The 14,482-nt window shown below is 37.4% G+C and overlaps 1 protein-coding gene across 3 annotated transcripts in view; it reads right to left on the reverse strand.

Moving 5' to 3' along the window:
- NEBL (nebulette) overlaps window positions 1-14,482 on the reverse strand; it is a 348,466-nt gene that overhangs the window by 69,345 nt on the left and 264,639 nt on the right. Inside the window, exons 6-9 of one of the 3 annotated variants that reach the window (XM_060095441.1) lie at window positions 12,792-12,893; window positions 11,760-11,861; window positions 2,119-2,232; window positions 161-262 (exon numbers count right to left, since the gene is read on the reverse strand). The exons of the other annotated variants lie outside the window; for them this stretch is intronic. Of the exons in view, the coding sequence (XP_059951424.1) occupies window positions 161-262; window positions 2,119-2,232; window positions 11,760-11,861; window positions 12,792-12,893 (420 nt within the window). The remainder of the gene's footprint in view (window positions 1-160; window positions 263-2,118; window positions 2,233-11,759; window positions 11,862-12,791; window positions 12,894-14,482) is intronic. 3 annotated transcript variants of the gene reach the window in all.

A 14,482-nucleotide genomic window follows, 5' to 3' on the forward strand; every position in this document is an offset into this window, starting at 1 on the left:
TGGGTGGGATTTAAGCAAGACACTACTTTTCATTAAGTGAGTTACTGAGGGAGGAGTGAAGGCCGGGCTCGCCTAAGGAAGCAGGTGTGCTCATGAGCACTGCAGACACATCGGCTCCAGAGACTCACACACCTACAGTTGTCAACAAATGACCACTTACTCCGCTGAGCATTTTGCTGGTTTTCAAAGCGTGGTTTAAAAACAAGTTTGGGAGATCTGAAACTGGATCATGCATATTTTGAATGTCTTTCTTGTACTTCACCTATGAAAATAACATGGAACAAAATACCATCTAGGAGAAGAAAATATTACGCTTTTGCATTATGGCCATTATTATTTTAAACACAACAAAGTATTATTTAATGGGAAATTGACAAATGAATTTACAAGGAGCCACTAGATGGTGCTCATTTACTACGGAATGAATAAAAGAAAACTACAGGGACTTGAAAATATTTTGGTAACTCCTTTTGTTTACGTGGTCAGAAAGGGTGATGTTAACAGAATCAAGTAACTTTTAACAGAAATTCTGTTTTCAAAAAATAAAGAAAATAGAAACTTTACTCTTTAGAAATTACCACCATCTTTCAATTATATTTTGTGTCTATTTTAGAGCTTCTGGTGGTTTTCATCCTATTACTATATAGAATGTTTCTTTTCTCTTTAATCAGTTGCTTTGGAAACATAATAATATTAGTAATAATAATAATAAAATGTTAATAATAGAAAACATCAAGCACTTACTGGGTAAGTAAGTAAACAAGTAAAAACTCTTCTGTTTAAACACTTTATATGTATTAAGTAATCTCCACAATCCTAGTAGGTAAATACTTTAAATATCCCCATTTTACAGATGAGGAAACTGAGGCACAAAGATGAAAGCATAATATTAAGTGGTGGAGCAAGATTCAAATCCAGGAAATTGATTCTAAACCTTGAGCTTTTAGTACTGCGCTCTAGGTTCCTTTAAGTATATCCCAATTCTATTTGTTTTACGTTTGTACACACACAAAAATAATCAAATAAGAAAAATAAATCATTATGATATTCCCAAAGGTCCTAAAAGACAGAAACACCTATTTCCATTGCTGGTAACAAAAGCTGGCTAATGAACACAAATTACAATACCTTCTAAACATTAATGAAAATAAAAAATACCAAGTCCCAAGGATATGACAGTAGTTGAAAGGTTTAAATGCTCTAACAAAGCAACAGTTCAACAATAGTCAAACTTAACATTTAAAAAGGTACTCTATACATCATTCAATTATAGCAAAGTAATTGATTTTTTCCATGTTTCTTTTTTTATACTCTTCCTAATTCTAATAAAAAATTAAGACATCTTTTCTTATAAATTGAAACTTTGTTTTTAAAGATATGAAACGAAAACAAAACTTACGAAGAGGTATTTCACAGAATTTACATAAGGGATAAGAAAGAAATTGTAGGGCCTCCCTGGTGGCGCAGTGGTTAAGAGTCCGCCTGCCGATGCAGGGGATACGGGTTCGTGCCCCGGTCTGGGAGGATCCCATATGCCGCGGAGCGGCTGGGCCCGTGAGCCATGGCCGCTGGGCCTGCGCGTCCGGAGCCTGTGCTCCGCAACGGGAGAGGCCACAACAGTGAGAGGCCCACATACCGCAAAAAGAAAAAAAAAAAAAGAAAGAAATTGTAAGCCATCTCAAGTACAATTTCTGGAAATTTCCTTAGGATAAACTAGTATGCACCAGGTATACTTTACAATATGCACTATTTCATGCATAATTACATGAGTTAACTATTGTCATAATCATTAATTTATGATACTACACACTACTTTTCTGAAAAACTATATAATCTATTTCTATTCTTGATCGGCTATAATAGTTTTATTAGCAATATTGTTCCTACTTATTAATTAATTAATAATCAGTAACCATTAATAGTAAATTACAATATGAAATTTTTCTCAGAAAAGCTTCAAGAAAATATGCTTCAGCTTTTTCTAAAATTATTTGGAAATTACATAATCTTGATTAAGTATCACAAGTACCACACAGCCAAGTCCGACAAAACAAGAATCAAAATATACTGAAAATAATCTTCTGTGAATTACAAGTCATGAGGCAGAAAGTAACTTACATTACTCGCTAGGGCAGTGGCCAGCTGACTTTGCCTAAAAGAAGCACTTTCAAGAGGATTGTAATGATGTTTCTTATCCTTCATTTCATTATCAAATTTTTCTTTGTATTTAACCTTCCGTAAAAGAAACAAAAAGGATAAATTAAATAGCACATTTACCTTTAAGCTTTCAAAGTAACACGTTTGATTTTTAATTAGATCATATAAAAGCTACCTTAAAAATGTATGATAGCAAAAGTTTAAATTCCTGGTATTTCCCTCCCACCCCCCACCCCCATATAAAGCTTAATTAGGCATAAAGGGTTTTTTTTTAATTAAAAAGCACCTGTACTTGAACATGGATCATAAATGCAATTAGGCATGAACTCAAATCCTATTAACAAGAATTATATACTAAAATCTGGGGATTTTTAAATGTCAGTTTCCACTTCTGCATTCCTAACATGTATGATCAGTTAGAAATCAAGACCACAAATGTCTTAACACCTACCACATTTAGAAAATGGGTCCTAAATTTCAGAATTTGAATATTAATTTTCCTAAAAGAATTATTCCAAATGCAGGACATAGCTCATACCATGGTTTTTCTCATCATTTCCCATTTGTTCAAAACCTCATTGTTAGGGATTACATTTTCTGAAACATCCTGGGTCTATTTAATGTCATTTTTCATTTCTCTGCTTTAACTCCACAATTGCATTCAGCAGCAGAACCATCTCCAATCTTCACTGTGGGTTTTTTTTTTTTTAAGTCGTCTTAAGGCAACCAAAAGAAGGATTATCAACTTATCGTGTAGAACTATATTTTTCTCCATGAATAGAGAAATAAGTGAATGTATGTTATGATAACTAATTAGAATATATATACAAATTCTTTACAAAAATAAAACAAAAATAGCTAGTCTCATTTCACATCTGCTTTTATTCCTGTAGGCAGAAAAGGATGCACAAATCTTAAAAGCAAAAGTAAGCTCTTTTGGGCTTCCCTGGTGGTGCAGTGGTTGAGAGTCTGCCTGCCGATGCAGGGGACATGGGTTCGTGCCCCGGTCCGGGAAGATCCCACATGCCATGGAGCGGCTGGACCCGTGAGCCATGGCCGCTGAGCCTGCACGTCTGGAGCCTGTGCTCCAGAAAAAAAAAAAAAGTAAGCTCTTTTGTCTTCTTGTAATATATATATATATATATTTTTTCTTTTTGCGGTATGTGGGCCTCTCACTGTTGTGGCCTCTCCCGTTGCGGAGCACAGGCTCCGGATGCGCAGGCCCAGCGGCCATGGCTCACGGGCCCAGCCGCTCCGCGGCATATGGGATCCTCCCAGACCGGGGCACGAACCCGTATCCCCTGCATCGGCAGGCGGACTCTTAACCACTGCGCCACCAGGGAGGCCCGTAATATTTTTATTATATAATGATTCTTACACTATTTTGTTTTCTTACAACATTCAGAATGCACCTTTATTCTACATCCTAAGCTCTGCCTTGCAGAAACCTTTACAAAAAAGCAGTTTGGGTATGGCTCATGTTACCTCTTTTAATCTAGTGTGTACTGGGTGATGGTCTCCCTCAGGGACACATGCCGCGTACCTACGAGTGGGAGCTTGTGAAAACCCTGGTGGGAACACATTTGGAAAATATGTCAAGATGGTTCACAGGGAACATTTTCTGTTGCAGTTCCATTTGCTAATAATAACTTTTGATACTCAGTGTACCTTATAAATTCAAGCAAAATCTCGTTCATTCTAATTAACAGGCAAGGTCTCCCTAAAACAAGAAAAACTTTGATTTTTAGAAAATTATTTTATCTTGAAATCAGGGCCAACATCACCAATGGAATAAATTTAGAGCTCCTTTACTACTTTCCACAGTAGCTGGCACCAAAGCCAAGATTCTCCCTACCTGATCCCCCCACTAAACACACAATGCCACTCCTCAGCACTCCTCTGCTGTGGCATTTTTCACAGTATTCTTATCTGTGTTTTTGTCTCTTCTAGGTTTTAGTGCCTGAAAGGTATTCACTTAATGATGATCGTAGATTCTCTGAACTGACTTCCCCTAGAATGGCACTCCCGATTCAGCCAGATTCACCAACACTTTCCACCTACTGAGGAAAACATGCTGCCTGATGCCACAGTGCCGTAGACACTCTCAGCTGGTAGCTGTTTCCATCTAATCAACTGATTCTGCTATGTAACATGGGCTTGCATCATTTCCCGTCAGTTATTCACAGTTCCCAACCTCTGGCACCATGAGTATCTTAGTTATGTATTAGCTAAAAGGCAAAACTTGAGCGCAGAGAGCCCACCATACTGTCTTTGTACCCACCCCTGGGGTTCCCAGCACAATTACACTAAGCCCAGAGGCAACATGGAAGGAAGTGTCACTTGGAAATTAACCTGACACATTCCCACCCGTTAGATAACCTGGTAGCATTTACACTTTCCAAGTAAATGCATAAGTTCTGAAAAACAGTAATCAGTCTACATTGTAATGATTCCTTCCTTCCTCTATTCATTAAACATTGAGCCTGCACTGGGTTCCTGCCATGAGTTAGGATGAGTTCCTACCTGAGGTTGGGAATGCTGATATGACCCAGACACACTCCATCAGGCTTGGAGTCAGTAACCTCTTCCAAAAGCAAACCTGACCAAGTCACATACATGCTTAAACTCACTTCTTATTGGGCTTAGCATGAAGACCAGGATCCCAGACATGGCTACAAGGTTCAGTGGGACCTGGCATTCCCAGCTCTCCAATCTCCCCTTTAATTTCTGTCCTCTGGCCATCCTCGTGTTCTGAAGCTCCTTGAACATGCTGCATGTGCCCCCTCTCTGGCCTTCCGTATGCTGTCCCCTCTGTGTCAGATGAATTTCCAAGTAACACACCCCTCCACGTTGTGTCTGCTCCTAGTGTAACTGTGCTGAGAACTACGGGGGGTACAAAGGCAGTCTGATGGGCTCCCCGTGCTCAAGATGATAGGACCTATTTTTGCCATTTAGCTAATACATAACTAAGACACTCACGATGTCTGAGGTTGAAGAATATGAATAATTGAAAGAAAACTCGATGGAAGCCAGCACTGCTCAGCTGGATTAATTGATTAGATTTAAATACTTCAATACAAACAGAACCGTGCATTTTTTCACCTGATGTTTTACAAGACACACTTTTACTAATACTAACCTATTATTAAAGGTGAGTTTTCCCTGGAAATATAAGATTAGACTATTTTCTAAGTTTTGGACATATTTGAATTATCTGTGTATGTCTGCTCTCCCATTAGACAGTGAGCAAGAAATAGATTTTCATTCATTGTTGTATCCCTAGTGCCTGACACAGTGCTTTGAATGGATTTGGCACTTAATATACGTTTATTAAAGAAACATATAAATTAAAGAGAAAATGATAAGCAATCAACTCTCTATTAGGACTCAGAATGAGTCATACCCTGAGGTAGGTGTTGGAACTATATATAATACTTCTCTAATTTCCCAAGTCTGTTCCCCCGACACACACCCTCCACAGTCATTGATAAATTGGTCTGAACAACATCCTATTAGGAAGAAAAAAATGCAACAGGAAATGAAAGACAATAGATACAAAAATAACATATTGCATCTGTATCATACTTTATAGCTCCTGCCAGACTTTTACTCATTCATTCATTCATTCAAGAATTATTTATCTAACGCATACTCTACATCACTTACTATGCTGAAGAGTTCTATACTGAAGAGATTTGGGAATCGGGTGGTAACTGTCTTCAAACATTTGCAAAAACAGAAAAATAGCATTTGTTCTACTACAAAAGGTAAAGCTAGTATTGATAGGTGAAATTGTAGCCAACGAGATTTTTGCTGGTTATAAGGAAAATGTTCTATCAGCTGAGCTGTCCACCAGTGGAACAGCTTTCCTGTTCTGTTTTCCCCTTCTGCTTTCCTGCTCAAATCACTGCTCCCTACCTCCTCCAATGTTCACCTGAAAATTTTCTACACATCTTGCATCTGCCCAAATGTAACTTCTTTCTGAAAGCCCTCTCTGACCCTCTAAACTATAATATTTACTGCTGATATATTTTTGAAGCACCCCAAATTTACCTGGTCACCCATCACACATTGCTGCAATTATCTGCAAAACTGTCTCTGGTGTTGGTCTTCCCCATTAGACTCTAAGCTTGGTGAAGGCACGGGCTATATCTGTTCTGTTCACCCTTGAAAATCTAACCCCAAGCATAGTGTCTGGCATGTAATATCTGGTTCAGTAACTGTTTTGTTTGAATGAATAAGTGGATGGATTACATTGAGAAGGGATTCTTCCATTGAAAAGCAGGACCAGGTAACTTTCATGGTGTCTCCAAATTTTGCAATAGCCTTGTAATAGATTTTTATGAGAACTTTATTCTTAAAGATTTCTACCACTGTTATGCATTGGGCTACACACCCTAAAATTTGAATTTTAAAATGCTGTCTAACCTTTCCAGGTTATTTCTGTAGCGTGAGAATAATTATTTAAAGTATATCTGTCATTCAGTTACTTCTAATGAGTTTAATGATAAGCGAAGTATTGTGAAATTTATCTTATTTTAACCTTCAGAACTCTGTGTGATCTGATTTAAAAGATACCTAAAGAACAAAAATGCAAGAGTTTCCCTCATTAATTAACCAGAAAGTAAAATAACTGAATTACATAAAAAATATATTTACCAGACACTGATACCAACTGTCTCTTATGTTGCTGTAAGGTTTGCACATAAATGAACTAAGAAAATAGCCAAATAGTTTGGTTCACTCACTGGTTCACTCACTAACTTCACATACACACTGAACATTCTATCCTACTTTCAACCCACAGTTCACACATCTGAGTGTCCACCTGCTCACGCACACTCACTTCTGCTAAGGGATCAGGGTAATGCTTTCCTTTCATTACAATGGGTGACTCAACCATGGAACAAAGTATCTTCCTTCCAGTTTTAAGACCATTTGAGACAAGAGGAAATAGGTGTTGGGTGACTTTGCTATGGTTTTAAGGCACAATGTTACCCCTTATACATAAATCAATCACTGGAAACAAATGAAAAGTTATACCTATGACTGATTTTATTCACATTATGAATATCATATCTAAAAGTTAATGACTACCAACTTTTAAAAAAATATAGGTTAGGTATATGGGATGAAACTCCTAAAAGTTTTATAAAGAATTTTAACAGACTTAGCAGAACTTTCAGAGGTACACACTACAAAAAAACACTAGAGGGCCTCCCTGGTGGCGCAAGTGGTTGAGAGTCCGCCTGCCGATGCAGGGGATACGGGTTCGTGCCCCGGTCTGGGAGGATCCCATATGCCGCGGAGCGGCTGGGCCCGTGAGCCATGGCCGCTGAGCCTGCGCGTCCGGAGCCTGCGCGTCCGGAGCCTGTGCTCCGCAACGGGGGAGGCCACAACAGTGAGAGGCCCGCATACCGAAAAAAAAAAAAAAAAAAAAAACACTAGAACTGCTCAACCGCAATGATAGAACTTAACCTAGTTTCTCATAACTGCATCTGAACAGGGCTGTGTTTCAACAGTCAAAGCCTGACTTCCGATCTTAGTAGTTCAAGCTTTCAGCACAAGGAGTGCTGGGCTTGGTGAGATCACCTGTGGCTCAGTTTCACAAAGTGCCAGAAAAGCAGACAAAAAGCAGACCCTGAACGAAAGCTTTTCATCATAGTCATAGAAACATATGCTAGGAAAGAAGTGGAAAATTGGATAAGTGCACTTAATTATCAGTGAAAATGAAAAGTAAACAACAACATAATGCCACACATCCATGGGCATCAATTCCCTCCAATTATGGATGAAACTGAACTAAAAGTTGTTGAGGAAGAGAGTAAAAACAGAGTTTTATGTAGAATTCATCATAAAATCCATGTGTTTAAGTCCGAGTTTTACCCAAAATATACTCTGCCCTTAGTTTCATAATAAAATAATACCTTACTGACTTTGAACCAAATGTGAATGATCTAGAGAAACTTGTTTAATCAGTCTCTATGTAATTCTTTTTTTTTTTTTTTTTTTTTTTGCGGTATGCGGGCCTCTCACTGTTGTGGCCTCCCCCGTTGCGGAGCACAGGCTCCGGACGCGCAGGCTCCGGACGCGCAGGCTCAGCGGCCATGGCTCACGGGCCCAGCCGCTCCGCGGCACATGGGATCCTCCCAGACCGGGGCACGAACCCGCATCCCCTGCATCGGCAGGCGGACTCTCAACCACTTGCGCCACCAGGGAGGCCCTCTATGTAATTCTTGAAAGCCTAATCTGTGCCATTACCGCCGTTAAACCCTGTCCCCACAGAGCCTGCTGAGTGGTGGTGAATAGATGTTTAAAACACACACATATACATTTATATGACTAATATACATTGTGTTAAGAACTATAAAGAAAAACAGAATAAAGGGGAACAGAGCAATATAATTTAAATCAGCAAGTCAAAGACGTGACATTTAAACCAAAAGTTGGGTGGAAGGAGGTTGGAAGGGAGAGTGCTTGCCCAGAAGGGAGAATGGGAGATTCTCCAAACCAGTTAATACCCCTTTACAAATTAAGGACAATACTTATTATTAAATTTTAACATCAATCTAGCTAGTAATGTTTAGGTTTAAAACCCTCTCTTACCAAAATATCAAATGCAATTTTAGAAGAAACACTAATTACTATAAATACAAAATTTTCTTTGATATTATAAAACTAAAGGAATTTCATTCATCACATAGACAAATGCCAATTCATAAATTAAGATGATCTATGAATATGAAAACAAAATAACCACTCTTAGAAGAATTTTTTTTAAGATGATGACTTCAATAATTACTGCCCTAATATTTGAGATACTTATAAATACACCCATCTCTTTATCTTAGCACATGAGATTTTACTTTCATTTTTCACTGATTTTCTTTTAATTACTTGACCATAATTTTATGTGCCTCCTAGACTTTACAACTATGGGAGCAAAGCTATTGTACAAGTTAACATAGGAAGAGTTTTGTTTCCATTACTTTTTCCGGGTTCAATCCCACAGAGCTCAATTTCCAGGTAAAATGGAAGAATTGTACCCTCTCGCTTTCTCTTTCTGTCTATTCATCAGGGGTGTCTTATCTCTGCACACCATGGGCACTGCCCCGTCATCGCCTTCCCTCTCACAATCTGGGTGCTCTCTTACTCTTTCTGTTCTGTGTCTTGCATCCTGCCCCTAGCTTCCCAGCTTACTGCATTCTTAAATTATTTCCCTTCTATGTATCTACTTGCCTTCGTGGGCTCCTATATTCATGATCTCATTAGCTTAGGAGCAAGAGAATACATGATCTCCAAAGTTGTCAATAAAAATAAGAAACTACACTTTCTGCCTTTATTTCTAGTCAATGCACCTGAAAATACAAATGAACATACCAAGTTCATTCCGGAAGTCCTATATATTCATCTGAACAGTTTTTCCCTTTTCTAATGAGTTTGTACACTGTGAGATCAGCAAAAATGTCATAAAAAAACAAAGATGACAGATATAATGTAACTTGCAAATTACAATCCACTTAGGCATCTGATAATTCAGTTATTAAATGATTTGAGATTTTTTTTTAAGTCTGCCTAAGAACCCAGGTAGGATCAAATGGTAGGATTTTTGGTGACTGCATTTGAAATGTGAAAATAAAAACTCAAATACTAAAACTTTCTTCTAAGGACTCTCAAATAAGATTGTGAATGAATGAATTTAAGACCAGAATCTAAGGGCCAGTCTACTATTTCTGCTTCATTTTGTGCACGAATTCATGTAAAAAATGCAGAGTAGAAAACTATTCTGAATAGCTACAGTAAAATTATTCCTGGGAAATGATGCAGTGTTTCTATGGGCCAGGCAGTGTTTTAAGCTGCTCACGGTAATTCATTTAATCCTCACAACAACCCGAAGAAGCAGTATTGCTGCCATGCCATTTTACGGGCCAGGAAACTGCAGATGGAGAAATTAAGCCATCTGTCCAAAGTCACTCAGTGAGCCAGCGGCAGGACCAGGAACTCAGGGTCCAGGTCCACAGCCCATTTCCTTAATTACTCAGCCAAATTGTACTGCTTCTCTAGAATCTACCGCTTCTCCTACACAACCGGTAGGAACTCTTTGCCCCCAGAAAAGGCTGAAATTGTAAGAAGTCAGAAAATCTGAAGCGATGCCGGAAGAGTTGCCAGGTCTGTGCCAATATTCCCTGCTCTTCAATGAGTGTTATTTGGGCTCAGAAGAGCTTGGAGTCACGGCCCTTCTCAGGCCCTCCAAAGCTAAGAACATAGTAGGTCTTCTCATTTTTTCAGATAGTATTTTATGTTCTTCAGTTAGATTTTACAGTTTTCCTCTTTTACATCTCTCCATTTTGAAGTATAATCGAATTAAGACTTTTGCAACTTGAGGAATGGACATTTTCAAAGTTGAAAACACTATACATGCATAAAAATTACTATCTGTTATCATCGACTCTGCAAATGTTACATTTTTCCATTACAAGAGTTGTTAATTTTTACATAGTCAAGCATGTCTAACTATTATTTTGTAGCTTCTGGTTCTCCAGTTTTAAGAAGAACTCTGTTATCCCTATGTGGTGTATATAGTCTCTTGGATTTTCTTTTAAGGTTTAAAAAATTTTTTTTGGTTTACATTCACATCTTTAATCCATCTGGAATTCATTTTGTAGATGGTTTAAGATTCAGGTCCAATTTTATTTTTACCCAGATGGATGGCCAGTTATGTCAGCACCGTTTATTAACTAATACAACTTTTTCCCACTGACTTGAACCAACACTTTTATCATATATTAAATTCTTATACACATTGGAACCTATTTCAGGATTCCCTAGTCTATCCTACTGATTATTTTATCTCTTACTATATCAATCCCATATTGATTTAATTTCAGTGGTTTTATACTATGTTATGGTAACTCACAACTTAAGTTCTCCTTCACTGGTCTTCACTTTCATACTTTTAAAGGCTATTCTCAGGCATTTCCTTTCCATTCAAACTCTAAGATCATTTACCCATACTTCAAAAAAACTGTTGGATTCTAATTGAAATTGCATGACATTTATATATTAATTTTGGGAAAATTGAAATTCTTATCTATTGAGACGTTCAGCCAAAAATATGGCATGTCTTTACACTTTTTCAGATCCTTTTTATGATTTCAATGTTCTCTTCATTTAGATTACCTCTTTTTTTACTTTGTGATTAAAGCATTTAAAAATTGAGAAAATTGCTATTTTTCTTACTAAGTTAAAAGTTCTGTGTATGCGTGTATAGATAGAAATTTAACTATTCTTCTAATCTAATTGATATGACTATTCCTAAATTCTAGAAATCCTAGGAAATGTGACAACATGGCTGAACTCATAGAAAAAGGTTAGAATTTGAGCCAGGAGAAAAGAAAACTTAGTTTTATGTTTAAAATTGGACTTATCTTATCCCTTACTGAAATTTACAATTATTGTAATCCTATCTGACATGGTTACAGAAACATTATCTTTACGTATTCTTGCAATTAAAGACATTACCTAAAGTAAAATATCTTCCAGTGCTGCTAGAAACAAAATCTCTGAATAAAATCATTGTGGGATCATCACTAGATTCTTACTTGACTAGAAAGTTTAGAAGCTTCCACAGCATGTTCAAAATCTGGTCTTCCAATTACAGCAGGCTCTTTATTCATTACTCCTTGCCCTTTCTTGTATTCAGCCTAAAATGAATAAATAAGAGAATGTTGAACATTTCTACTTTCCAATGAAAAATTACATTGATAATAGCCAAAATAAAACTGACCCTCAGTCCACATAAAATGTTCCTTACAACTCACCAAATACTAAAATGCTGACTGCTAAGAAGAAACTGATTTTATAAAAACAACTTTTTTGTAGTAAAATAATTACTAAGTTTGAGTCCATGAATCCAGTCATCATCACCATTGTGTTTATGTTATCCAGGAGAAATTTCTAGATAACTGAGACCCTGCATTCTGCATGCAGATGTCTTCTGGCTTTGTTTAGTGTTAGGAACTGATCTAACCCTGTTTGGTTAACATGCAGTTGAATTTAGTAAATAATTATTGATTTTTTAAGTCGAGTATAGCCTATGTTACTCAAATATTTGGTTCAAGTTAAGTAATCATTTTTAATCAGGATGTAAGGTATGTTTAAGTAAAATGGTATTAACCAAGAAGGATGTCTTAGGGAAGATAAAAACAGCCATGATGTATAGGAAATGTGCATTGGTAAATGCTGACCAAAGAGAACCTGCACAATTAACAGCAACAAGATGGAAACAAGGCCAAGTAAAGTTCTTTGGGACAAGGTGAGAGATAATATGGGACCAGACGAATGACAAACTTGATTCTCAGGCTCAGACATTTGAATGTTATCTTATGCCTGAATAGTATTTATTTTTTTAAAAGCATGACAACAGAGCCATGGTCAAGTCAAGTCTGATCAGTTTCTGCACATATCCAACTAATTTACATAGTGAAATGGATAATTCAGATGAAAAAACTGAGATGTCGTTAATTCAGATGGATTAATTTCACTAACTAAATTAACCATCCAACAACCAAAGCCACTTTGTCTCCTGCAAAAATGAGAAATCAATTCTTCTCAAGATAAGAAAGAGAGATTACATTGCTTATGATCTTGGAGATCTGTGTCGCCATCTTTATGTCTGGTCTGTCAAGCTCCGCGTTATACATGTGGGTGTCCTGCACATCTTTTCTATAGAAAATCTGATCAAAGAGACAGTTTTGATTGAAAAAGAGAAAACAGAAATGAGTAGTTTCATATAGCTGCTAGCCTTAATGTCCATAACATAATTTATCCTTACCATAATATTCTAAGAAAGCCACTGACCCTAAGTTTTTTTTTAATTTTTACGTGCAACATTTATTTGGATAACTATATTCTTTTTTTACTATGCCAATACCTCACTAACATTATTGCATATGAACTGAATTTATACAACATAAAAAATATAATCCCAAGACCTTGGCACAGAACCAATCTTATAAGATTTTACATACACCATCCTTATAAGCATGTCATTCTGTGTAAGTGTATATGTGCATATTCACATACAGAATAGCCTCACCAAGGGCGTTAACTTGTCTACCACACAGTCTTGACCCCCAGGGGATACAGGATAAGCTCCAGCACACGAATATGGAAAATCATTTCCTGGGGTGAGGGTATGTGAAACTCTGGAACTCTCCAGCTTTTTCACCCTCCCAACCACACCTTTCTCTTCCTTTTCTGATTGGACTCTTCAAATGCCCCTTATCTGGGAGGCCTAGTGATGGGTACTGATAGTTTTATTCTAGTAAATATCATTGCAATGACTTGATCCTCCAACAATAAAAGGACCCACATTAAGGAATATTCATCCTCTGAATACACATTAGATACAATCAAACCAAAGTGTGGAAAACGGAGATTTAAAGAGAAAAATATATATAAATTTTGCCAAACGTACTTTAGATGACAGTGGTCATTTACATTAACTTGACTGACAAATGAGAGGAGAGATCAGAAGCCAACTCATATAATCCCCGATGGGCAAATATCTCACGTCTATCTGCTTCTCTATTTCCTGAGATCGGTCATGAGCTGAAGAAATATTTATCTATTTTCCAGATGGAGTTCTATATGGCAAATTCACCAGTGGATGGCTAGTCAACTTGTCCATTACATTAGATTCTATTAAATTTATAATGCAAAGGGTGTAGTAACAGTCACTTTTAAAACCCATCTTCACTTTTTCAAGATGTAAAAGGTAGAACACAGAAATGTATAACTGAACATCTGTACAAAATGCACAATTAATTGCATTTGTACAAAACAAGTATTTCTAATGTTGCCTGCAAGCTTTCTGCAATAGCATCATCTGGGGTACTTACTAAAATTTTTAGATTCCTGAGATCAATCCTCAATCCTCTGTAACAGAATTTTGGTAAATGGGGCCCAAGAATCTGCATTTTAATGAATTCCCCAGTTGACCACTATGAATCAGTGCTCTGGATAATATCAATGTATCTTGTTATTTGCCTTTCAACCTTGCAGAGTTAAAAAAAATTGGGGGCTTCCCTGGTGGCGTAGTGGTTGGGAGTCCGCCTGCCGATGCAGGGGACATGGGTTCGTGCCCTGGTCCAGGAAGATCCCACATGCCGCGGAGTGGCTGTGCCCGTGAGCCATGGCCGCTGAACCTGTGCGTCTGGAGCCTGTGCTCCACAACGGGAGAGGCCACAACAGTGGGAGGCCCGCGTACCGCAAAAAAAAAAAAAAAAAAATTTGTACACTTTTATTTCTTTCAAAAATAATA

This window comes from Mesoplodon densirostris, chromosome 4 (genome assembly GCF_025265405.1).
Source record: "Mesoplodon densirostris isolate mMesDen1 chromosome 4, mMesDen1 primary haplotype, whole genome shotgun sequence".
Classification (NCBI taxonomy): domain Eukaryota; kingdom Metazoa; phylum Chordata; class Mammalia; order Artiodactyla; family Ziphiidae; genus Mesoplodon; species Mesoplodon densirostris.